This window comes from Ciconia boyciana, chromosome 1, assembly GCF_034638445.1.
Source record: "Ciconia boyciana chromosome 1, ASM3463844v1, whole genome shotgun sequence".
NCBI lineage: Eukaryota > Metazoa > Chordata > Aves > Ciconiiformes > Ciconiidae > Ciconia > Ciconia boyciana.
In genome coordinates this window covers 185,320-211,626 of record NC_132934.1, presented here as the reverse complement: position 1 = coordinate 211,626, position 26,307 = coordinate 185,320, and the positions used below count along the sequence as shown (strand labels likewise).

General features: G+C 47.1%; 1 protein-coding gene, 1 long non-coding RNA gene and 1 pseudogene across 3 annotated transcripts; 2 read left to right on the top strand and 1 right to left on the bottom strand.

Annotated features, from left to right (window-relative positions):
- Positions 1–98: 98 nt before the first annotated feature.
- On the top strand, positions 99–12,045 carry GUCA1A (guanylate cyclase activator 1A). Of its 2 annotated transcripts, XM_072855898.1 has the most exons (7): positions 99–177; positions 1,792–1,888; positions 3,480–3,592; positions 5,588–5,866; positions 8,463–8,612; positions 10,336–10,426; positions 11,458–12,045. In XM_072855898.1, exons 4-7 carry the CDS (start codon positions 5,669–5,671, stop codon positions 11,583–11,585), a joined length of 567 nt encoding a protein of 188 aa, XP_072711999.1. In that variant the 5' UTR covers positions 99–177; positions 1,792–1,888; positions 3,480–3,592; positions 5,588–5,668; the 3' UTR covers positions 11,586–12,045. The 2 variants fall into 2 exon arrangements, with proteins under 2 accessions (XP_072711999.1, XP_072712008.1); XM_072855907.1 differs by lacking the exons at positions 99–177; positions 3,480–3,592 and having other exon boundaries at positions 1,769–1,888.
- LOC140649149 (uncharacterized) lies at positions 5,259–17,809 on the bottom strand. Its single transcript, XR_012041506.1, has 5 exons — positions 17,683–17,809; positions 17,238–17,367; positions 15,900–16,135; positions 8,062–8,203; positions 5,259–7,379 (listed from the first exon to the last, which is right to left on the bottom strand). It is a non-coding gene; the product is annotated as an uncharacterized lncRNA (long non-coding RNA).
- Positions 17,810–21,409: 3,600 nt separating this feature from the next.
- LOC140649093 (uncharacterized) lies at positions 21,410–25,271 on the top strand (annotated as a pseudogene).
- The last annotated feature ends 1,036 nt before the right edge of the window (positions 25,272–26,307 follow it).

Below are 26,307 nucleotides of genomic sequence, written 5' to 3'. Positions count from 1 at the left end.
CTCCAGTGCGGCCCCGCCTCCCCGCAGGAGGACAGCCCGTCAGCTACGGAGACAGGAAGATAGGCGTGATCATCAGCTAATTGCGGCGAAGCAGCCCCCTCAGCGCCATGGTTGTCCTGACACATGGCACAAAATCACCAATCCCGAGTAGGGCTTGGGGACCCGCCCAATAACGAGGTAGCAACCAATCAGCCAAAGCTTTTTGAGAGATATTTAGGGGTGTGGTGAGAGGGTGGCTGGGGGCGGTGTGTCGGGTCCGCGCGAGCGGGTTGCTGCGCTGCCGGGCAGCGCTGTAAGTGCTGCAAAATCACAGAATGGTTTGGGTGGGAAGAGACCTTTAAGGATCATCTGGTTCAACCCCCCTGCCATGGGCAGGGACATCCTTCACTAGATCAGGTTGCCTAAAGCTGTGTCCAGCCTGACTTTGAATGCTTCTAGAGATGTCCAATCTAAACTTACCCTCTTTCAGTTTAAAACAGTTGCCCCTTGTCCTGTCACTACAGGCCTTGGTAAAAAGTCTTTCTCTTTCTTCTAAGCCCACTTCATATATTGAAAGGCTACAGTAAGGTCTCCCTGGAGCCTCCTCTTTTCTGGACTGAACAACCCCACCTCTCAGCCTGTCTTCACAGGAGACGTGTTCCAGCCCTCTGACAATTTCCATGCCCTCCTGTGGACCTGCTCTAACAGGTCCGAGTCTTTCTTGTGCTGAGGGCTCCAGAGCTGAACGCAGTACTCCAGGTGGGGTCTCACCAGAGCGGGAGAATCGCCTCCCTTGACCTGCTGGCCACAATTCTTTTGATGCAGCCCAGGATACAGTTGGCTTTCTGGGCTGCAAGTGCACATTGCCGGCTCCTGTCCAATTTTTTGTTTGCCAGTATCCCTGAGGCATTCTCCTCAGGCCTCCTCTTAGTCCATTCACCTCCTAGTCTGTACTGATACTGGGGATTGCCCCAACCCAGGTGTAGGGTCTTGCACTTGGCTTTTTTGAAGTTCATGAAGACTTCATGAAGTCTGAGCAGCGCAAAATCCCTCATCTCCCAGCTGTCTTCATCGTGTATTAGCATATCCATTCGAATGCACTCGTATGCCTGCTTCTGATGTGACCATGTAGTCCTGTCACAGGGTATTGCCATAGGCTCTGTACTGAGTTCGCAAGGCCTGAGGACTAAGGCTTGCCAGGGCTGCTCTGAATTTTACATCATCTGCCTGCAGCTTTGTTTCATTTGGTTTAGCTGTGAGAGCAATTTCTCTAATTGTCAGGTGTCTATGGCTAATTTATTTTACTTATTTATCCTTGTGTGGTATGACCATGGTTTTATACAGGTAGTATTAGCAAGAAGTTACTCTAGGTAGAATGAGATATTTACAACTCTAACACAATGATGTAGAGTAGAGAAATACAGGCCTGGTAAAACAGCTGAGGTCTTGAGAAGTGGAGATGCAGGATTTGGCATAGAGGAGAACAGACATGGCATGATAAGAGATGAGGCACAGGCTTTGTGCTAGAGACCCCATGGCTATAAACAACTAACTAATGATTAGTTAAAAAAGTGCAGACCCAGAGCTGGACAAAACTGGTTTTAGGGGTAACAAAGTAAACATATCTAAGATATATGCAAGGCACCATATAGAGTAAATTCAAATGTAAATGTAAAAAGAAAGAGAAAGGTGTAAATTTATGTTAGCAAACATATATACATGAGCCTAAGTGGAAGGAAAGAGAAGAAAGGAAAAAAAAAAAAAGAAGAGAGGATGAGGAAACCATTAACAAGAACATCACATTCCTCCCAGTGAAGGACTCCAGATGCTGACAACTTGCCATGACACCCTGCCACCGCAAACATCAGAGTGAACCACAGATTTTAATATCCAGAGGAGCAGCAGTCAGGTGAGTGTAACACCAGACAAGGCACAGAAACAAAGTCTGTGTGTTGCAATTTTAATTGTATTATTGCTATTAGTGCAAATTTTTCCTGTATATAAGTACTTGACCTACAATATTTTTCTTTGTTTTTCTGTAATTAGATCTAGACTAATGATGACTCTTGAACTGGATTGTTAAAATTTCTATTATACTAACAATAATTCTTGGCTTTATGTATATATGTAAAGTGGTGTGGTTGATACTCTAGAGGGAAGGGATGCCATCCAGAGGGACCTTGACAGGCTAGAGAGGTGGGCCCATGCAAACCTCATGAAGTTCAACAAGGCCAAGTGCAAGGTCCTACGCCTGGGTTGAGGCAATCCCAAACATGGATACAGGCTGGGCAACGAGTGGATTGAGAGCAGCTCTGCGGGGAAGGACTTGGGGGTATTGGTGGATGAAAAACTGAATACAGGCTGGGAATGTGCGCTCACAGCCCAGAAAGCCAACTGTATCCTGGGCTGCATCAACAGAAGTGTGGCCAGCAGGTCGAGGGAGGTGATTTTCCCCCTCTACTCCACTCTGGTGAAACCCCACCTGGTGTACTGTGTTCAGCTTTGGGGGCCTCCAGTACAAGACAGGCATGGACCTGCTTGAGCAGGTGCAGAGGAGGGCCACGAAGATGATCAGGGGAAGATGATCAGGGCACCTCCCCTATGAGGACAGGCTGAGAGAGCTGGGGTTGTTTAGCCTAGAGAAGAGAAGGCTCTGGGGAGACCTTATAGCAGCCTTCCAGTACTTCAAGGGGGCCTACAGGAAAGATGGGCAGGGACTCTTTATTAGGGAGTGTAGTGATAGGACAAGGGGTAACGGTTTTAAACTGAAAGAGGGTAGACTTAGATTAGATATTAGGAATAAATTCTTTACTGTGAGGGTGGTGAGACACTGGAACAGGCTGCCCAGAGAAGTTGTGGATGCCCCCTCCCTGGAAGTGTTCAAGGCCAGGTAGGATGAGGCTTTGAGCAACCTGATCTAGTGGAAGGTATCCCTGCCCATGGCGGGGGCCTTGGACTAGATGGTCTTTAAGGTCTCTTCCAACCATTCTATGATCTATGATTCTATATGTAAGGTATACTTCCTCTTTGTCCATAAACAAGATTTTGAACGTAACTCTGAGTTCTTAGTTTAGTAATGGTGTCTAACAGAATAGAAATCCTCTATCTCCTTTACATACTGTTCTTCTTAAATGGATTAATGGTGATCATTTTCAAGGCTCAGTTACACTAGTATCTCACTACATTTCAGCAACACAAACATTTTTTTAATGGTCTTAATAATGTTTATCTGCAGCTTCAGTGTAAGTAGCTGAAACATTTGTGATACATAGTCTTGTTGCATTGATTTAATATGCTCTTGAGAAAGTGAATTTGAGGTGGTACTACTTACATTGTTATATGATGCTGGCCACAAAAGATAAGTACATGGACTGTTTAGTACTGTTCACTGTTTCAGGATCTAAAATTACTTCTCTTTGTTTTATTATAAAATGTTTATGGGTTTGGATTTTTTTTTGTAAATTATGCTACAAAAATAAGCTATTACTGTGTTTTAACAGATATAGGTTTGTGAGGATAAAACATTGGAATGACAACCTAAGTAAAGATGGTGGTTGCCTCTGATTTGTCTGCGCTATTGTTAGGAGCTGCTGGATCTGGTGGCCTGATAGAGGTGAGGCTGCTACAGCTCCATGCCCCCAGGTCCAACCCGTTGCAAAGCTGAGAATGTATTCTTAGTAGGCACACACACAAACACATGTATACAACACATATATACATATGCACCCAGCCAGCAACAGAGACAGACGCACCGATCACTCATACAAACACAAACAGCACTGATGGCTGCATCCTGTACCATCCTGCATCCTGATCAGGATGAAGATCCATCAGTGGGAAATACACACATCTGCACAATGCAGATCACTCCAGTAGCTGGGCTTAGACACTCAGTCTACCCAGTAGCTGGCTCTAGATGCCCAGTCTCCCCAGCTGCTGGCACCTGGACATGCCAGACCCCCAAGGCCCACAGCCCCACTACAGTTGCTGGTACCGATCCCCTTGCACACACCAACATACACACAGACACGTACACTGTGGGTCTCTCCAGTAACTGTGATGAGACTCTCAGGATTCTTGCTTTCTCCAGCTGTCTGTCTCCTGCAGAGAGAAACACACAGAGACAAGTGGTTCTCCCTCAACCCCACACCTTACAGTCTCTCCAGCAGTTGGGCTGGACCCCTGGTCCTTCCAATAGTCAACTCCTCCAGTTGTCTCACTAACAGAGACATACACACACCTGGTTCCCAAACCACTTAACCTATTTGCTGGCTAGTCTAGCTTGATATTCACTAGTGATCATATACTGACATACATACTCTCACTCGCTCCAGTTGCTAGCACCCAAGTCATGCGGGACCCTGTGATCCATGGTCTGACACCAGTTGCTGGCACTTAGATCCTCACTGATTCCAGTTGCTGGCACCAAATACATGCAGGCTCCTGTGACCCATGGTCCCCACTCCAGTTGTGGGCACTTAAATCCCCATGCATACACATGCGCACAGAACAGAGCTGCACAGCCAGACAAAGAGTTAGAAATGTTAGAAGACAGGAAAGACTGTGCTGATCAGGCACAGGGCAGGGCTAGACACTCATACTGACCAGTAACCATTTTACATGCAGCCAGCCCCTTGTATCCCCTTTCCCTCCATTTTCCCATGCTTGTTCAACCCCAAACCACCTAGACCCATCTCTTTCCCCACCTTTGGTTCCTCCCCTAAAGTAAGTCCTCCCCTAAAGTAAGTTCCTCCCCATTTTAAGTCTTGTGCAATCCCCAAATGCTCTTCCCCCCACACCCCACAATGTTTTCCATACCCCTAGGCAGTAACCCCACTCAGTCTGTAAGGTACTCTAACAACATCTCCCATTGACTCATTGTGATGGGTGTCACCTCCAGGCCCATGGGGCTGATGGCTCCCCTATGACAGCCTTAGGAGGAGCTGGGACAGGGGCTTCATTTCTCTTACTGGATTATTTGAGTTCCCCAGCCTCTGGTTGTCTCTTTTTGCTCCTTCCTGTTTGTGCAGATGAGCCTTTTATGGGTTTATTGCACTTCTGTGGTGATTCTGGGATTAGCCAGGTCAGGGGATTATTTGGGTTCCCCCACCTGCCATTGTTCCTCTGTGCCCCTTTGTGTGTGTGGAGATGAGCTTTTTCCCACATAGCCTAACATTTATGATGGGCTACTTCTGTAACTCTTTCTGGTCCTATACACTAAGTTATCCAACATTTCTATTTGAGAAAACAGACTGTCAAATCCAGTTAGAGGAGCAGATCTTTATTTCACCTCAAATCCCACATCCTGTAGCCTTTTCCTCTTATCTTCAGGTATAATTATATCAAGGTTAAAAATAGGGTAGTGTACCAAACCAGTATAGCTCCTGATGCCAGTGTCTGATTAACCTTCTCACCCTTTCTGATTTGGCTCCTGAAATAGCAGTGATTTTCTAGATTATCTTGCACCTCCTTTCCATTCCAAGAAGACTGTTTGTATCATTGAAACTTTTGGGTTTGTAAATCAGCCTCTAAGCAGATTAACATTTATAATTGGCTTGTGGAAAGTTAGGTCCCTCACCTAACTGACACCATTGTCGAACGTGGACAGGAGCAGACGGACAGTGCTGTTGAGAGCAACAGGAGGAAGAGGATCGTTCCTGTAACATCATTCTTCTGACCGCACATACGCATGGGGAACAATAGCAGCTCCACAGTGGATGATCTGCAGGCTGTTGAGATCCACCACTGGTACAAAAAGTTCATGACGGAGTGTCCTTCTGGACAGCTGACAGAGCATGAATTTAAACAGTTCTTTGGGCTTCGAGGGCTGGATCCAGAGGCCAATGAGTACATTGAGCAGATGTTCCGCACATTTGATATGAACAAGGTGAGTTATCCGGCAAGAAAATTAACTGCCTCATACTGCTTAAAAGCGAACCAACTCCTGCACTTTTAGAGTCCTTGGTTTTCTCTTAGAAACATTGGTGTGAAAAGCTGCTGAGGGACAATCATGTAAAGTAGCTAAATGCAAGGAGCAAATTAATGTGCATAGATAATGACATAGATAACATAACCATAGGTAATAACACTTTATTATCTAACTACCTTGTGCAAGTTCATCTTTGAATTTTGTGAATTCCTTATTGTGTATTAATTGACTTGGCCTTGTTTCACTAGCAAAATACTAATGAAAGGAGATTTCATTATTATTCTCATTCTTATATGTTCTTATTCTTATTAAAAATATATCTGTATTAGATAGTAGAGACTACAGGAATCAAACACAATAGAAATCGTTAGAACATTCACAGAGGAAGTAATTTCCAGGTATTTGGCAGCTGAAATTAATACTGCATGGGCAGACAATCTGTGTGGCTCTCCTCTGTGCTAGGAGGTAGGTAGTATTCCTCACTGTGACAGGCGACCACTATCTGTCTCTAAGGTAAGAAACAGTAGCCCCCATAATTCCTTTAAGCATGCAATGCCCCTCACTTTTGCCTGTTTTTTATCCATATATACTTAAGCTTATGCTTGCAGGCCTGTAATCTCAATGACAGAAAAATTTGGTTTTATGGCAGCCTGGGAAAATTCAGCTTTGCTCTCTGCTCCAAGGTTCTGAAATGGCTGGAGCAAATGTCTGTGAGTCAAGGAGGAACTAGTCACAGAGACATGTGAAACAGGTGGGAAATCACAACGTTGGTTTTGAAGAAGGAAAGCCTAGGGACTGAGCAAAGAACGTTGGTTTGGACAACATGTGAGAAGGCATAAGGAATTAAAGAATGCTAAGGAATATTACAAAGTTCTTAAAGGTAAGACAGGAGCAGCCAGGCTCCATTAGGGTAGCTGAGGTCTTGTGGTGGATGTAATGACTGGAAATGACTGCAAATCTCAAAGAATACGCTTTCACATCCTAAAGTTCTCTGTGCCCAGGATGATGATAGTGATGAGAAGCAGTGTTATAAACTAAACCAACACGTTTACAGTTCTTGCACGAGTCTTTCCCTTTACCTCTGTCATTTCTTGGGATGTTTAAGGACTTTAAAATTTGTTCAAGGATGTTACGCATTCCAGAGTTCTCCTGTGAGCCCCATGTTATGCAATAAACAATGTTTTATGAAGACTCTCAAATTCAAATTTGGTCATGCAAAGATGGAAAGCTGTCTTCTAAATAAAGTGATAGTGATCTCAAGGGGAATGAAGTAAGAGTGTGGCAACTAGTGGAGATGGACCTACATCAGTTAATCTTAGCCTGTTAATAGTTAGCCACTTAATCTAAGCTCCTTTTATAAACAAGGGCAAGGAACAAGAGCACCCAGAGGAAGAGCCACCCTATAGTAACACAGACATTGATGATGGATGGAATCATCTGCCTTCTGGACCTTCAGATTCTGAGAACTCTGCTGAGGACAAAGAGGATAAATTTTCAATAGAGTTATTTTATAAATTGCAGTCATGCCCTCCTTCCCACCTTTAGAGCTGGTTATCTTTGTTTTCTGTGACTTTGCTCAATGAAGGTATGAAAAACTCACACAAGGGAGTACTAAAATGATCCTGAATGATTATTTTAAAATGTTGTGATCCTTCCTGTAAAACAGTAGTGCTCTGCTAGTCCACCTACATTCACCTTTTACATATATTTATTTACATCCATTCCAGAAAGGCATCTGATTTTGTTTAAATACCTCAGTAAATGAAAGTTTCTTTTTTTTTCTCTGTAATTTGTTGAAGTAGTTATTCAGAATCTTTGACAGAGACATGCACTTTATTTGTTGTTTCTTTTTAACCACTTCAAATTTTAGTCAGTGTTAAATCTAGGGACTATGAACCTTTAGTGTCTGGCATTTTTCTGGCAGAGGAAACGAGCTTTTTGAGTTTATTTGTAGATTCAATAAATGGAATATTTAAAAACCTAAATACAGAACAATTTTTCCAGCTCTCAAATCATGTTCTATGTATTTTAAAAAATATCTTCAATCACTTTTTTTTTCAGAGAATGGAGGAGAGATCTATAGCTTACTGAAATAGTGGTAGTTTCCCACAAAGACAAAGCAGACTAGTACAGAAAACCTGCGGTAGAATTACCTTCCACTTGTCTTGCAGCCAGGGCTCTGGATCAATTTTCTTTCCCAGCAGACCTCTGGTGGACAAAGATGGGTTTGTTCACACTGGCCATGAGGAGTGACAGGTTCCATCTCTGCAGGTGGCGAGCAGAGAGTAGCCTAGACTTGTAATAGATCATAACTTTAGGAATACAGGTATTTAGGAGATCTTAAAGGTGGCCAGAGAAATAGCGTGTGTGTGTGTGTGTGTATGTGTGTGTGTGTGTGTGTACACTAAAGCTTTTTCCTAAGTCCAAGTCTCTGTGCCATTTGTTTTTCTTTCTCTTTTAGCTGTGAATCTAAAGAGCAATAAGGTAAAACAGCTCCGGAGTCGTAACTCCCTCAGTTTGTTCCAGTCACAATTTGATTTTCGTTTTTCCACAGGATGGATATATTGACTTCATGGAGTATGTGGCTGCCCTCAGCCTCGTTCTCCGTGGGAAGATGGAGCAGAAATTGCGGTGGTATTTCAAGCTCTATGATGTAGATGGCAATGGCTGCATTGATCGACATGAATTGCTCAACATCATTAAAGTGAGTCTCTAGGGGTCTCTGTTCTTTCCTCTTTCCTTAAAGACAAATTCCACCACACAAGTAAGACTTTCGCTATTCCCCATATGGAAGATCATGGATGAGACCTTCTTAAACAGCATTCTTTCTTTTAGCAGAATTCCCCACAATCTCATAGTCCAGTAAGCAGACTTGACAGACTCTTCTTTACCACCACAGTATATGTTACAGCACAGCTAACCCCATAAAATTGTTTTAGCTGCCTAGGACCTAAATTGCACTTTCCAATATTTCAGACTCCATGACTGTCAGTTATGGTCTCTGCAATGTGTCCTTCATACGTCCTTTTCCCCATGCGAATAGTAGTTGGAGCATTACTCCCAGTTTGCTTTTTAGAACCAGCTCCTAAATGTCAATGCAATAAAACACTTCTGACTCTGGCAAATAGTTTGAAGAAGAATGACTGTCAATGGAAAAGATTGTATGCAAATAGCTGTTGTGGAAGGTGTTGGAATTACAGGCATAAACATGACCTTATGAATATCTCAGAATGAATTATGCTGGAAATTCAGATTATTCTGTAGAGACTGGGAAACTTGAAAGATGCAGGAAAGATTCAGTGACCCTAAATAATTTACATTTCTGAATAAGAAAGGTCAGAAGATGGATTTGATAAAGATTTGAAGCCTGAGCTGTCCACAAATAAAACTACTAATAAGATATTAGTAGTGCATTCTCATCTGGATGTGAATTTCAGTGCTGGGCATTGAAGAGACCAAACCAAATCAATAACTCTAATAATATACAGCCTCCTACGAATAACTTGCAATAGAAATACTCATAGACATCACAGTGAAGCAACAGATAGTAATTGTTTAACACAGAGGTCTTGAGAAACAACTCCTGTGGGTGATACTTGGTGGCCACCAATTTACTGCCCTTTGAATTTTCTGGGTGTAGTTCAGTGTCTTTTTTGGCAGCCTTAGGAAGTTGCTGAGGTGATACTTAGTTTTAGTAAAATGGCATTTGAAAAAGAATGAAGAAACTTACCGAGTATCAGAAGGTAAAAACTAGAAAATGAATAGTCATAGAATCAACGTGAAGGCTCTGGAATCATGTATTTCGTGGACATCCTTAAACAAAGGAAACAATTAGGCATGGAAAGAAAAGAGAACCCTGCCCTATATGGTTATGAATAAGATGAATTGTAGTAAACAGTAGTGAATAATGCTTAAACTTTCTCAAGCTGAAAATTAATTTCCAGTGAGCTTTAAGGAGAAGCAGGACACACAGGAAGCAGTATATAAATGGAAATAGGGAAAGCAAGAATATAAATGAATGACCACAGCATATAACAAAGGAATTTCATAATGTCAGATGCAGAGGGTGTTTGACAGTGTTTATTGGGCTTGGTGGACCATAAGGTAATAGAAAGTGGATCAGTTAGGTGGATCCTGATTCTGCCATTTCAGCAGTGCTTAACCTCTACCTAAGCAGATTTAGGGTGATCCTCTGGATTTCACTGCTCATTCCATGCTCCAGAACCATGCTCCCTTTGCACCCTTCAGTGCCAACCGTAAGGCCTGATGATTTCTGCTGTGTTTTCCTATGATGCTGGTTCATTTGTATGGGGAAGGTACCAGGCATGACTGTCCTGTCCTGAATCTATGCTGACAGGCTGCAGTGGAATCAGTCTATGGTTTTGGAAGCCATTAGGCAGCTTCCTGTTCTTGCTCTTTTCTTTTAGGCTATTCGAGCTATTAATGGTGGTGACCATGAAACTAGTGCAGAAGAGTTCACCAACCGAGTCTTCAACAAAATTGACGTGAATGGAGATGGTAAGATTCCTGTCTTTGTCATCCAACTCAGATGGTCTCTGTGCTACAGTCATCCATGTCTTCCTTTCTTGACTGAACTTTATGCCTCTTCAATTTATATTTGCTTGTTATATGAATTCTCATCCAGTAATGCATTCTCCATGAATTTTGCTAAGGTATTTTTCTCCTTGCATCATACATAATCAGTATGACAGGATTTGTTCCCTGTACTAAGTCTCAGCTGTGTTCTGTCCACATGAGTTTGGTAGTGGGGTTTTGGAGTGGGGTTTTTTTTTGCCTTTTTATATGTTGCTGTGTAGCTTATGTCAGAGTTAGAAGTGGGAAATATTAACAGATGGCCCCAGCTGCTCCTAAATATTTCAGCAGCAGGAAAAGGAAGAACTGGAATTTAATGTTGAAGTTCAGAGTTTCTTCACTAGGTCTGCTACAGGCAGTACAGCAAGCACATGAAGTGCTATGGACCAGTCAGTCAAAAGTTGGTCAACACCACTGTAGTTGCTGTATGTCCCTGAGAGATATTTCTTTCCTTGCTACTTCATGTGCTCATCACCTTCTGATGTGCTCTTTTGTTATTCCAGAAGAACTCTGCCGAGCTGCTTCCCTGCACAAGGGCTTTTTTGACCTAGGACAGAAAACCTATTTCTGCCTGTCGCTGCTTCCTTCTGTCACTTCTTCTAAACATGAAAACGAGCAAGTATGGGGCAGGTTAGGACTATGACAGGTTAGGCCAAAAAGGAGGCGGCTACTTCAGCCTTATTTATAGGAAGCTATGGTCCCACTCCTTAGCTACACACTTCCTCTATTCTTTCTTATGTACCCTTTCCCTTGTGTGGGGAAAAAAAAAGGAAGCTGGACTTGCCTGTTTATTGGGGAAGTTTCATATAAGCTTAAAAAGACTCTCTGAGGCCTCTTGGTGCTTTAGAACCGTGCATGTATAGTAAGTGGTCTCTAAAGTTAGATTACTGTACTCCTTTTCCTGTTCAAATATGGATTGGCATGATTCTGATGCCTTCTGTCTGCGTCTGACACAGGTGAACTTTCTCTGGATGAATTTGTGGAGGGAGCAAGGAAGGATGACGAGTTCATGGAGGTTATGATGAAAAGTTTGGACCTGTCACACATTGTGGCCATGATCAACAACCGTCGGCATAGTGTATAAATCAAGCTGGGAGAAAACTCTGTGCTAATAGACAGAAGGGTGTACAGACACCAGAAAGGAGAGACAGCATTTTTTAAAACAAACAAAATTTCCATAAACATGCATATGGAAGTAGGAACAGAAAGACACTGCTATATTTGAGTATCTGAGTGCATGTTCCTGTATGAATATTGAAGCTCAGCCACATACATGCAGGGCAGGTTCAGAAAAACTGGATCTGGGTGGCAGTGTTTGACTTGACCTCCTAAAATTGAAAGGCCAAATTTCAGGGCACAAATTTCCTCCTTATTCTGTGTCCCAGATTGTCACTTTGCAATGGACTAAAAGTAACGCTAAGTTTGTGAAGAGCACTAGCAGAACTGGATGATGGAGTGTGAAGAATTTCTGATGTGTACAAAAGAAGAGCTTCAAACTGTTATCAATGTAGAGAACTATCAAAAGAATGTAACTTCCACTGTTCTTGTCATGGTATTAGATCAGAAACACCAGCATGTTTGTCCATACCAGATGTGCTTGGATTTGGTAGTCTCTACAGAAGTAGCTTTATTCATAAGATCTCAAGAGCTGAAAGAAAAATCAGTCTTTAAGGCTGATAGTGACAAATCTGTTCCCAGCTGTACTATCAGTAATGCTGCTCTTTGCAGGTTTCTGTGATCAAAGAACTCTTTACCAAACAAGTCAACAGTTTAGGAGCAGCTTCTGTAACCAGAGAAAATTTCCCAGAGTAGAAGAATTACCTGAGAGATCAAATCTTTTTCACACTCGTCCTACTACTCTCCTCTCATACAACTGAATAAATGAAGTATGTGAAGATGATCCTAATATTGTTGCTTCACACATCCTTTATTGGTCTTTCTTTTTATTCTTGTGGAGAAAACCTAAGAAGCAAAAGAAACAACTCAGCAAGGTGACTTGTGAATTCTGCTGTTCATGTGAATACTGGAGTGAAGTTGATACTCTAGATCAGTGCTGCCACAAATGACTCTGTGTCTTTGTACACGATGGGAGGAGTGATGTAGCATGGATAGAAACTAAGCATACTGTGTCTTGTTCACTAACGTTAGGTAAGGTCATAATCAGAAACTCCTTTGAATCTGGAGAGAGAATCAGAAGGTAAGAAGAATACAGGAAAAGTTCAGCAGAGTGCCTATGCCATAGCTGGGTGTGTTTTTCCTGTGCAGGAGGAAGAACTTGCAGACCTGTAATAAGAAGACTTCAGAGTGGACTTAATGGAAGAACTTGCAGACCTGTAATAAGAAGACTTCAGAGTGGACTTAATCTTGCTTATATTTAAGCTTCTGTGATGTACGTTTGTATACTGAACAAAGTGTCTAGGCTTTCATCTAAGTCAAGGGAGATTTAGTCAGTATTGTCACAGGAGCTTGAGAGAGTGAGTGATCATGTTTAGAGTAGGCGCCAACATTTTGCCAGGCGGGCTCATACTCCAGGTCCAACTGGCACGTACATGTCTGCAGTCTTAGAGCTTCTGAGAGGAATCACAACCTGGGCATTGGCAAACGTTGCTCAGTTCTCCAGAGGATTATTATGAGTGTATGCTGTTGGACTCTGCTGTCCCTTTGGACTGAGGAAGGGAGAGGTTTTTTATCAAGACACTATTGAACCTGTCCTGTACCTGTTACCTGCAGTTTTGTGGGTCATTTACATGTAAAATTGCATTTTTATTATCATCTGACATGCAGAAAAAACCCTATTTTTAGTTCTTAGGAAAGTAAAGAATTTTTGTAAGTGCAGCTGAAGTATTAAAGAAATCACCAAGAAGTTGTAGCTGCCAGCAGTGTTGCAGCAAGCTGCTATACACACTGTACAGAATCTTCTTGATGTACATAAAGAAGGGCATGCACACAGTACATTCTCAATCATAATCCTGAATATTTGTAAGCGGAGTTTGATTTTTAATTTTTTTTTAATAGACCCTATAGAAAACTGGTTCTTCCTTAGCTGTCATTGCTGATGATGCTGGAACATTTCCCAGCTAAGATGCAGTTATGACATTTGTAACAGACAAAAAACCGCCCACATCATGCTATCACTACACTAAATTGCAGACATGTATTTTGTTCTTAATGTTTCTGTTCTTCTGTTACTGAATGATTTCACTGGTTTCTGGCTCTGGAGCCAGCATGTTCTTTGAGAGACCAATCCAGCAGTGTATGTGCCTTTGTCAGAAGCTATGGTAAGAGAGCCTGGGGGGGGGAAGAGGAAATATCTGTAAAGGGGAGATAATTGTTTTCTGACCTACTTGGCTTTCTTTGTAGAATTAAGGTTAAAAAAATGTACAATAAACCTATCTTGGAACTGTTCCCTTTGATAGAAGAATAGAAGAATTAGGAGGAGGAGGATAGAATCTAGAGCTATGGTTTGGATTCAGCACATTAGGGTTTTCAAGTATCTCCAAGGACGGGAACTCCACAACTTCTCTGGGTTAGGGTGAGGGTTTGGAGTTAGGGGCTTAGGATTAGGCAATATGGTTAGGGTGTTGTCCTGGTTTCAGCTGGGATAGAGTTAATTTTCTTCCTAGCAGCTGGTATAGTGCTGTGTTTTGGATTTAGTATGAGAATAATATTGGTAACACACTGATGTTTTAGTTGTTGCTAAGTAATCCTTACACTAGTCAAGGACTTTTCAGCTTCCCACGCTCTGCCAGGTGCACAAGAAGCTGGGAGAGGGCACAGCCAAGATAGTTGATCCAAACTGACCAAAGGGCTATTCCATACCATATGACGTCATGCTCAGTATATAAACTGTGGGGAGTTGGCCGGGGGGTAGCGATCGCTGCTCGGGGACTGGCTGGGCATCTGTCGGTGGGTGGTGAGTGGTTGTATCACTTGTTTTTTCCTGGGTTTTGTTCCTCTCTCTCTCTTGTTGTTTTCCTTCTCATTACATTATTATTATTATTATTATTATTATTATTATTATTATTATTATTTATTTTGGTTCAAATTATTAAACTGTTCTTATCTCAACCCACGAGTTTTCTTACTTTTGCTCTTCCGATTCTCTCCCCCATCCCACTGTGGGGGAGGGTGAGCGAGTGGCTGTGTGGTACTTAATTGCTGACTGGGGCTCAACCACAACAGATGTTAAGTGTTGAAGTTATCATTTGGGATTGGGTCAAGGGTTAGGGTTCAGGCTGGGGTTAGAATTAGGGGTTTGGGTTTGGACTTGGGCTCAGGCTTGGGATTTGAGTTAATGTTGGTAGTTTAAGGGTTAGGAATTAAAGTTCAGATTAGGGTTTAGGGGTTTGGGTTGGGGGGGTATGGGTTAGATTTAGGATTGGGATTTAGAGAGGGTTAGAATTTAAAGTTTGGGGTACGGTTAAGGCCTAGGGGTCAGGTTCATCATTCAACTTCATGGGTTAGGGCTTCATGTGTCTGGAGGCAGAGAGGGCTCTGGAAGCTGTTTGCAGGAGCTGTCCTAGCACTGGCTGGGACCACAGAGTCACACCACGGAGCTGGTGGTGATGGAGCAGTTCTTGAACATCCTGTCCCAGGAGGTGCAGTGCTGGGTGTTGTAATGCAGCCCTGGGACCTGCGCCAAGGCTATGGCCCTGGCCAAGGGCCAGGTTCTGGCATGTAGGAGCTGCAGATGGGCAGATATTTATGTGGTAAAGGTGGGGGATGAGGCCTCCTGTGCTTGTCATGGTCTGGGGACTTGCCCTGTGATTGTGGGTGTGTGCAGTGAGGGTATGTCCCATGAGCCTTTGAAATCCTTTTGGCTGTGTCCCCTTCCTCAGGCCACCATGTGGGTGATGGTGGAAGGACCCAGCGTGGAGATGTCACATCCTCAAGGATCATTTAAAAACCCTGCCTAACACCTACCCCCAGGACACAGTGGAAATGCGCTTAAAAAATGCCTTCAAATCAAAATCTAGACCTGCACCTCAGATTTCTCCTCCCTAACTGAGCATTGAACAGATTTCCCCTCGTCCTGGTCAGGAGAGTTCCTCCACTAGCAGGGATGGGCTGGGAGAAGGTACCTGGGAAACTTCCTGACTCGACAGGAAGCAGGGAGGAACGCAGCTGCCAAAACATCGGGGACCTTAATTAGCTGTGTGATCATCCTCTATCTCTCCTACAGACTTGGAGGGGGTCTGTCCCTGATGTTCATTATAATGTCCTGCTCTCAGAGACCAGTGGGCAACTGCCCTGTCTCCCCACCACAAAGAAAGATGCCCCTGAGGAGGCTGGACTCCTCAGAGTCTCCTCTGATCTTCTTTCAGAGATCCTTGTGACATGGAGGGAAAGAGAGAATTAACATGATGTGTGTAAGAGACCAGCCAAGCTTGTTGCCTACCCCTTTCTCTTCTGTGGATAGAGCCCAGGCCTTGTGTGATCTTGGTGTCGATGCGTAGGTAAACGAGGGAAGATCAGGCTGAACAAGGCTGGGAAGTGTCCTCTCTTCTTACCCTGTATTTAGAGAAGGTGGCTGAGGCAGGACCCTGCCCAACAGCAGGACACAGCCAGTGAGTCGTAAGCCAGAGGGCCCAGCAATCCCACCTGGGAGTCAAACTACTCACAAACACTTTCTCTCTGTGGGAAGAAGAGTAAGACAAAAAGGTCACAGGTGGCCCCAAAGGCCGCTCACCCTCTCATTGCTGTGCTGACCCTTGAGCGTGGCTGGGCAGTGGGACAGACAGCAGTACAGCCCTATAACTGCAGCAGACCAAAAACCCAGAGCACAGCATTAGGCAGAGATCCCTGCCAGGACTAAAGCAGGCAGGGAGGGTAGACATGGCAGTTGCAGGAGCCCAGCCTCACTATGGACTCAAGTCAGTCCTTGTGAGTGCCCAGCAGCTAGGCGTAAGCCTGCAGGGTCCTCCTCCTCCCATTCTTTGGCCAAGCTGAACCATTACTGCAGGGCCTGAGGGAAAACAGATCTGTCTCACAGTGGGCATCTTTCTTTCCCTGACTTCCTGCCATTGATGGCACCTTTTCTAAGAGCCACCATGCAGATCCAGGTGCCCCCATGTATACCCCTGAAGGATGGCACACCCTGCTGTGCAGGGATGCCCGGTGCCTGCAGCAGGTCTCTCCCCCTGCAGCCATTTCTGTCCTACTGACAGTAGTGATGGAGGGAGGTTTGTTCAGCAGCCACCACTTTGCTTAGGCTCCCACCACTGGCAAAGATCTCTGCCTGTCCACCAACATCCCAAATGCCTCCCCATCCTGTGCAGAGTCTCACTAGGGAGTGTAGGACCTCAGCGGCTGTTGGCTGTAGACCCTCTCTTTAGATCTGATTTAGCTGCTCATGGAAAGTACCGGCACCCACCACAGATGCTCCTCCAAACCCACTGGGCGTTGACACTGCTGACTGCACAGCCCAGGTCTCCCCACAAACACTTCATCCTTCATCAAGAAGATGTTTCCTCTGCAGGGATGTCCTTGCGCAAGGCTTAACTCAAGCTGTTCTCTCAGAGCTCAGAGAAGTCTCTTGGGTTTCCCTCCTCCAGCACCTATTTCTTCACTTGCCTCGAGGGCAGCTGTGGCCTGACACTCCCTTTCCCCAGTTCAACACTTTACCTCAGCCAGCTGCACAGTCATACTAGCAAGGATTTCCCAAAGCTCTGCCACGGGCTCTCTTGCAGGCCTATGCCTTGGTATGGGCAGTCACATCGACATCCCCATCACTCACCATGTGCAGGATGAACTTTCAAACTGCCACCTTGCTGACAGCTTCAGCTGTGGAGAAGGCCTAGCTGATACATCAGGCTCTTCGGAATATTCTGACCTTGTTGAAATGAAGCTGCTGTTGGTAAGGGTATCTGGAAGGAGAGTGTTTGCTCCTTTAAGGGTATCCGGTCAAAGACCCTTCTCAATGCAAAACAAAAAGGGGTAATAAGAAAAGGAAGAAGCCATAGACAAGAACATACAAGGACACGAACCTGACCACCAAACCTGGTCAGTCACACTAATTGATGAAGGCATGTGAGAGGGTGAGAATGTTTATTCCAGCAAGCTTATCTGATCAGGCACCTTGTAAGCTGGGAAACTAAGGGAAAAAGCAGGAAGCCAGAAACAAAATATACAGAGACGCAGACCTGACAAAGCAAACATTGAGACAATGACAAGAAACAAACCTCGCCCGTCACGCTAATCGATGAGCTATCAAGAAACTACAGGCGCCACTTTCAGAGAACCAGGAAAGATGCCAGACACCGCAGTGGCAGGAGTGCGGAAATCCTGCCGGTCAGCCATGCTGGTCCGCGTGGCATACTGGGAGCTGTAGTCTTTCGGCTCGGGGCTGCCAGAAGGCCGTGTTGGTCCGCCGGGCGTGCCGGGAGCTGTAGCACTGCTGCCACCCAGTGACCAAAATTGGGTGCTGCAGCTCGGCGTTTGTGCACGCGCAGTTCTCGGGAGCGGGGTCCGGCCTCTCCCTCATGCCGCCGGCTCAGGCCCCTGCGCGGTGCCCGGGAGCAACGTGAGACGCGAGTTACTCGTTCTTCCCCTGTGAATGTCGTTGACAGCATCTGGCTTTGGTTTGCCTCGGTTGTCTCTGATTTGCCTTGTTTGTGAAAAGGGAAAAGTTTAATACTTACTTGCTTCTTAGAGTAGCTGTCATGGCTGAAGTTGGAGAGACCAGAAAAAGGTAAACCAGCTGCAGAATAAAACGAAATGGATTGAATTGGAAGCTGTCTCTATCTGCAGAGGAGAAACCTTGTCTCTCTGGGTGAGGAAGGATTCCTATTAGCAGTCCTAAGCAGACCAGATCACCAAAATATAACCCAGGGCCTGTATGTGTAACTGAAAGTATGATAAACCTGTGTATTTGTGTGTGTGGCACCAGATATCTACGAAGCCTTATATTTTAAGAGCTATAAGGAACCAAGATAGTCCTTAGGTGGATGGCAGTCAAGTGGCTGGAGCTACAGAAGAGGATGGGCAAGAAAGGAGAAGAGAGAAGAGTCTGAATTGTAAAATTCTCTGGCCAGCGCTGAGGGAGGGAGCTGTGGTGAGTTCTGGGCCCTTGGGTGTATGTGTCCCTCTTCTGCATCCCAGTCCCTCCCTGCCCTTCTCCTCATCCCCTACCCCTCCACGTTCCAGCCTGCCTCTCTGCCTCTCCCTGCCTCCATCTCTCTATGGCATTGTTCTTCATCCCTATACTTTTCTCTTTGCCTTTCCATCCCTCTGGAATGGTTAGAGGCTCTCTGACCCTCTATCTGACTCCCCGACCATGTCTTTCCATCTCTGGCATTTTTTCTGCTTCCCTGTACCTCTTTTCTTCTCTATATTCTTGCATACTGCTCCCTGTCCCTCTCTTTTTCTATCCCTCAGTCCTAGTCCCCATCCCTCTCTTTGTCTCTCTGTCCCTGTGCCCTGCTCCCTCTCTGTCATTCTTCTAGTCCTTCTCCCTATTCTTCTTCTAGCCCCTCTCTTTGTTCCTCTGTCCTTCTCCCCGTCCTTCTTTTTTCTTTCTCCATCTCTCTGTCCTGCTCCCTGTCCCTGTCTTTTTCTCTTAATCCCTATGTCCTGGTACCCATCTGCCTCTTTCTGTCTCGATCCGACTGTGCTGATCCCCATCCCTGTCTTCTTTCTCCAATTCTCTGGTCTTCTTTCTCCAATTCTCTGTCATCCTACTTGTCCCTTTCTTTGTCTGTTTATCCCAGTGTCCTGTTACCTGTCCCTATCTTTTTCCTGTCCCTCTGTCCTCCTTCCTGTCCCAATTTTTTTCTATCTCTCTGTCTTCCTCCCTGTCACGTTGTTTCTGCTCTCTATCCCTCTGTCCTTCTTTCACTCCTTTTCCCCTCTCTATCCCTCTGTTCTGCTCCCTACCTGTACTTTTTCTTTCTCATCTCTCTGTCCGGCTCCTTGTCCCTCTCTTTTTTGCCCAGTCCCTCTGTCCTGCTAGCGTTTTTTCTCTTTCTCTATTCTCCTGTCCTGCTCTGTGTCACTTTGTCTATATCTCTCTATCCCTCTGTCCTTCTCCCTGTCCCTCTTTCTCTCTCTCTGTCCAGTGCCTTGCCCTGTCTTGATCTATCCTTGTTGTACTCCTTTCTCTCTTTGTCTCTCTGTTCCTCTCTCCTGCTCCTCATCCCTGTTTTTCCTTTCTCCTTCTTTCTGTCCTACCTTCAATGCTGCTTTTTCCTTCTCCATCTCTGTCTTTCTCTGTGTCCTTTTTTTTCTCTCTTTACTCATCTGTCCTGCTCCCTTTCTCTGTTTTCTTCTCTGTATCCCATTTTCCATAATTCTGCCCCTCTCTCTCTCCTCCCCCCATGCCCCCCCCCCCCTTGTTTCTTGCTATATCCCCCTGTCTGACTGGCTGTCCCTTTTCTCCTCTCTTTCTTCCTCTGTCCCACTCCTTGTCCCTTCCACCTCCCCTGCAGTCCAACACTTTTTTTTCGTTCTTTATCTCTTTGTCCTGATTTGCATCTCTCTTTTTTGCAATCCCCTTGTCCATTCCCTGTACTCTTTTCTCTCTGTCCGTGTCCCCCCCCCGTCTTTCTCTGTCCATCCCTCTGTCCTTCTGCCTGTCCCTCTCTTTCTTTGTCTGTTCCTCTGTCCTGCTCCCCATCGCTATTTTTTCTTTCTCCAGGTCTCTGTCCTGCTCCCTGTCCCTCTTTTTTATCCCACTGTCCTGCTCCCTGTCCCCGTCTTTTTCTCTGTATTGGAACTGTCTCATTGAGAGTTTCTCTTTCTGATGCGCCTCTTCGTCTCTCCCTGCTGCTTCTTTCTCCATCTCTGTCAGGCTCCCTGTCCCCGTCTTTCTCTCGCTGCCCTGTTCCCTGCCTCATGCTTTCTTGCTACACCCCTGCTGTCCAGCTGGCTGCCACTTTTCTCCTCTGTTCTAGTGTCCTGCAGCCTGCTCCTCATTTTTGGCAGCCTCCACCTCTTCCCAGCAGCCTATCACTCCAAGAGCTGACCATCCGTTCCCTGACAGACCAACGAGTGAGCGCAGCTCTGAGAAGGACTGGCAGTGTCCCAGGGGCAGGCCCTGAGCCCGGAGCACACTCACTCCTGGGACTTGTTATGCATGTGACTGAATAAACGCTTGCCATCTCCTTTGCCCTCCCAGCTGCATTTGCACTCCCTTTGCACTGGGCGAGGGGCTGTGAGGGAGCCCAGCAGGGGAGGTGATGCACTGTGGGGATCGGGCAATGGCCCCCTGTTCCTGCTGGGCTCCAGCTGTGGGCCGGGGCTGGAGGAGCCCCAGGTGTGGGCAGTGAGGCTGAGGGCGACGGCCCCTCCCTGTAAAGGAGTGGCTGCCAGCGAAGGGGCTGGTGCTGGTGCTGCTGCTGCCCTGCCCTGGATGGCTGTGGAGGGGCCGGTGTGAGCCAAGGGAGGAGCGGAGTGGTCGCCGAGCAAGGCGAGTAGTGAGGCCGGTGGGGTCCGTGTCGGAGCCACGCTGGGGAGCGCGGAGCTGGGCTCAGGGCTCGGCGAGGCTACCGGATGCATTGGTGAGGGGGGGAACGGTGCCCCGCAGGGTGAGAAAATGGGGAAGGCTGCCTCCTGCGGCATGCCGGGAGCTGTAGTCCTGGGCCAAGGGGCTGCCGGTCTGCCATGTTAGTTCCCCCGGGAATGCCAGGAGGTGTAGTCTTCCGGCACTCGGCTTCCGAGCGGCCATGCTGTGTTTGCCAGTGCATGCCGGGAAGGTGTAGTTTTCGTGGACTTGGCCACCGGGCAGCCACATTGCTCTTGGGTGCGTGCACGAGGTGTATTTTTGTTGCCGGTTTCGTGTGGTTTTCTGCAGGTTTCTTGCTGCGCCCGTTCCCCGAAAAGCGGTGCGGCTGCGCCTCGAGAGCGCATGCCCCCGCCCTCGCTGCTGCCGCCCAGCGACCAAAAAGCGGTACTGCAGCTCTAGGACCGCGAATGCGCGGTTGGGCGCTGCCGCCTCTGTCGCACTGCCGCCCGGCGACCAAAATGTGGTACTGCAACATGGGAGCGGCGCATGCGCAGTGTCACGCGGCACCGCGCACGGTGCTGCCGCCCGGCGACCAGAATTCGGTACTGCAGTTCGGGCGCCGTGCATGCGGGGTGTGGCGCTCGCCCGTGCTCACTGCTGCTGTCTGGCGAACGAAACGCGGTACTGCAGGTGGGTGCTGCAGGTGCGCCGCTGTGCTCCACGTTGCCGTCTGCCGTAAACGGAAATGCGATGCCGCGGTGCCTGCGAGGTGATGCTGCCGTGCTCGTTGCTGCCTCCCGGTAAGGAAACGCCACTGCTGTCCCAGGTGTACCGTGTTGGCGGGCACTTGGTGCACAAAGCGTGGAACTGCAGTGCCAGGCCTGCCCCTGGGCAAGTGCCGTCCGCCGGGTGCTTGCTGCTGCTGCCGCCGCCTCGTGGACGAAGCGCGGTACTGCAGCACTGGCACTGCACAGGTGGGCAGCAGTGTGGCTGCTGCCTTCGCTGCTGGTGCAGTATGGCAGCATGCCGGACGCGATTCCCGGTGGTGGGTGAGGGCCAGGACCATCAGTGAGGTGAGTGAGCCCCTTTGGCAGGTGCAGGGGTGTCTCCTGCCCACTGGCCACCCGGGGGTGTCAGGACAGGAAGCTTCAAACTGCCCGCTGCAGCAGGTTCTGGTCCGCTGGAGGCAAAACAGGTCAGGGCAGCCCCAGGGAGCTACCCAAGAGCTGAAAGAAGGGAAGAGGGAAAGAAGGCAGACACCCCCCAGGCGCAGATGCTGGGCACCTCCCCAACTCGCCAGACCACCCCCCCCCCCGAGCCTCCCGCATCCCCACTCGCCCTGTGCAGCGGCCCCCAGCTGGAGCACCTCCCCTGAAGCCTGTCCCGTAGCCCCAGGCCACCCCCAAGCCCTGTTGTGAAGGCAGCAAGCTGGCGCTCGAATGCACTTGCTTTTCCCTTAACATGGGTGCTGTTAGCAGCAGTGCAGGGAAAGAGCGGCATCTCCAGAGGCCCCTGCAGAAGGAGGGGCTCCAGCCAAGGGTGATCTACGGTATTAACTTAAAGGAGAAGCCGCTGCCCAAGCATTTACAGATCATTCAGGGAGTTGGACACACACCGCCTGAGATTTTAACTGCTAGGACTGGAGTCCCTTTGCAGTGGGTAGCTCCATCGAGCTGATGGATGCCACTTTTCTACTCCTTGCTCACACACACACACTCACTCACTCTTGGGTGCTTTCTCTCCCCTCAGGCTTAACCCTAGGTTTCCCTGAAGCAGAGTCTCCAATATGATGTATGCCAGATGAATTTATTGAGTGGTTCAGTGGTAAAAAACAGCTTGAGCTGGGTGCCTCTGGAGAGGGACCCCCAACAAATAAATACCTGGGCAATTATACCCTTACAATTTAAGTTCCCCTCCCCACACACGACGGTTCAGTCCAATAGCAATATTTGGGTCTGGGGTCTTCTTGTTCCTCATTGGATCCTTTCTCTGTCTCCAGGCGGGCCGTTCCTTATTTCAATGGATGCAGCTTCTGCTGATGGTTGTGGCTACCTTATCTTTCTAGTTTGCACCGGTTTTGGGGCCTTCCTTCATGTAGCTAAATAAAAGTTCAGTGTATGGGTGTGAGAGACTGAAAGAGTTAATGTCTCAAACATTGTAGAGAGATAAGGCATGATTTGCATGGCGACAGCAAGTTGGCTAGCATGGGATGGGGAGAGCTCATCAAAGGAGAGACTAAAAGAGGTACTGTCTTGTGAGAGTTTGAAAGAGGTACTCTCTCAAACATTGTAGTGAGATAAGGAACAGCAAGTCAGCTAGCATGGGATGAGGACAGCGCGTTGGAGGATGCGCAGTTTACCATATATGGCCAGAGATCACACAGAGTTTATCTAAAGAATGGGCCTGCGACCACCCAAAACTTGGAATGAAACTCCTTGCGACCACCCCCCTCCCCCAGCGCCACGTAGAAGATTGAGAACTTTCGAGGACCAGAACAATATAAGTCCTCCAGGGGCGTAACCTGAGGCAGGGACTAGAGTATAAAAGGCCCCCCCCCCAGGGAACAGTGCGCACCCATCACTGGAGGATTGCCACGCCTGTCATTGTCATCGCGGGATCCAAGGGTGGTGATACCTTTCCTTTCTCTGTCCTCCTCTCTTCTCTTTTCCTTTTCTCGGTTCTCTCTTCCTCTACTCTTCCACGATATATAAGTTTTGGATAAATTGTGATGGGTTGCCTGGAAAGTAGCTCCATTGCCAAATTGCCTCTGTTTGTTGAGCTTGCTAGTTCGTTAAGTTTGTCCGTTTGTCTAATTCAGCAGTTAATAAAGTTGCTAGTCAGACTGTTCCTCTGAGTCATTGTTGTGACTCCACCAGCCCCGCGGCCCTGCTGAGCAGAGATCGGCCTTTGTCGGTACACAAACCCTCGGGAAATCAAAAAGATTCACCCATTTTGCAACCCATTGAGTTGGACGAGACATTAATTTGGTGTCAGAAGTGGGATTCCCTGACTTGATCAGTGAGAGGAACAGGGAGGGGATATCGACTGAGTCGAGAAGGGAGGATGTGAATCAGCTGAGTCCAAGTCCTCCAGCAGACGATCATGGCTTCCTGGGTTCAACCTGATCTGGACTGCTCCCCTTTGATAGAGTTATTAAAAACTTGTAACTCCTGCCCGACGCCTCGAGGGTGAAATTGGACAGAGGAGAACTGGCAATCTCCGTCCACTGTTGCAGAGTGAATAAAGGTTTTGGCAAAGGAGAACAGGTCGAGACCTGGGAAAGGAAAAACTGTAGTTTGTGGTGTTTTAGGAGCTGCACTGATGGCAGCACAGAAGGATAAGTGCATGGTAAAACAGGCTGAGTGAAAGGCGAGCGAATCGTTACAAGATTTGGTTAAAAGCTTGCAAGCAGACCTGGAAGCTGAGTGGAAAAAAAGCAGAAACAACAGCGGATAGCTTGGCAGAGTCAGCTGTGCGATGCTTTTGTCAGGGAGCGTGAGTTGCGATCAGAGCTAGCAGACACGTGGAGGGAGGATCTCGAGAGTGAGTGTGGGCACTCCAGCCTATCTAAGGAACATGAGCTAGTTGACAGAGGGGTAGCTGGCCACTACCCCTGGGAGGAAATGGAACAGACAAAGTACCAACATGATGAGACAACTGCTCCCTAGCTTCGCCCACTTCTTACAATGGAATTTCAATATGAAGGGGGCACCGATACTGTGCCAGAAATCATACTGAAAGAAATTCCCTATAGTGTAACTGAATTGGCAAAATTACAAGAAAAATATAGTAGGCTCCCTAGAGGAATGGAGACGGAATATGTGTGGAGGGTCTCCCTCATGGGGGGGATACAGAATTAAACTTTCCGAGGAGGAGGCGCAGGGATACTGGGGTCCAGGTGTGTTTCTAACCATTCCTGACACTTGAGCCCCCTGGTCCCTAACTCAAAGGGCGGCATACTGGGCTGGAGGGCTAGACCCCTTGGAACAGGGAGATCTGGTGACCATCCCCACTCTGGGACTGGATCAAATTACCGAAAGCGTGCAGAAAGCCGCCTGCCTCCATCTCATGCATGACAGGCACTTAATACCCCATCAGCCCTCCCCGATGTTGCTAAAAGCTGACCCCAATTGAATGAAACCCCTGATAAAGGGCCTCCCTGACCCCCTGAAACTATATGCCTTACAAATCCAGGACTGCCTAAGGGCAGCGCTCCCAATTCAGGAGCGTTTAACAGAAATGCTAACACCAGGGAGAAACCAAATGTGGCCCACTCCGGTGGAATTCCCCCTCACCTGGGGAGAGATTGCGCAGGAGCTGATCACTTAGAGCCGCAATGTGGGAATCTCCGGAGGGGAACAAAGGGGTAAAGCCGTGGCTAGGAGAACCAAATTAGGCAACCGGCCTTTAAAAGGCCTACCCCCCAGGAGAAACCTAGGGTTGGGGATGATGAGGAGCCAACTCTGGAGAGATGGTTTACCTAAGGAGATACCTAGAGAACTTATGGATGGGTTACCCCTGTCTAACCTGCAAATATTAGTAAAAGTGTGTAAAGATCTGGATAGGACTTTTAGGCGAGAAGAAAGGGCCCTGATCGGGCCAAACTCTCCCTCCACCCTCCCCCATGGAACACCAGGGTACTGAAGCAAAGTGGGGAAACCCGTTCCGCCATCCCTATGAAGTGAACTGGGGGATGGGCTCGTGGACTTATGTAAGACGGCTCACAATCAGTCAACAGGGAGACTTGATGATTACCTTCCCTATAGGCATCCACAAAACACCATTTACCTTTTTAGTAGACACTGGGGCACAAATATCAGCTCTGTGTGCAGATGTGGCTGCCTGCAATGACATCATAGCTGATAAAAAGAAAATGTGGCTTACCGATGTGTTTGGAAATTCCCTGCCCCAAAACACAGGCACAGTGAAATGTTGGTTGCCTGAGGAGGACAGCCCCATTTGGGTAGTCATGGTTGTTGGCCCCTACCCAGTGAACATTCTGGGACTTGATGTATTAAAAGGGACAGGGTGGGAGGACTCCAACGGGAAGGTATGGAAATTTGGGCCCCCCATCATCACCTCAATGCGACTGTTACAGACAGCCCCAACGCTTCCTCCATCTAAAATAGTAAACGTAAAACCTTACCCTCTACCATCGGGAGCCAGAGAAGGAATTACGCCGGTGATAAAAGAGCTACAAGAGCAGGGGGTGATTGTCCAAACCCACTCCCCTTATAATTCCCCAGTATGGCCCGTGTGCAAGCCAAATGGGAAATGGCGACTGATGATTGACTATCAGCGCATTACTGCGGGCAGCGGCCCACTAACAGCAGCCGTTCCTGATATAGCTGAACTAGTCTCCACT

Excerpts from the sequence above, each read along its gene's own strand:
- GUCA1A (XM_072855898.1), top strand. The coding sequence starts at position 5,669 with ATGGGGAACAATAGCAGCTCCACAGTGGATGATCTGCAGGCTGTTGAG. Across the intron at positions 5,867-8,462 it reads GCACATTTGATATGAACAAG|GATGGATATATTGACTTCAT; the intron begins GTGAGTTATCCG and ends GTTTTTCCACAG. Across the intron at positions 8,613-10,335 it reads AATTGCTCAACATCATTAAA|GCTATTCGAGCTATTAATGG; the intron begins GTGAGTCTCTAG and ends CTTTTCTTTTAG.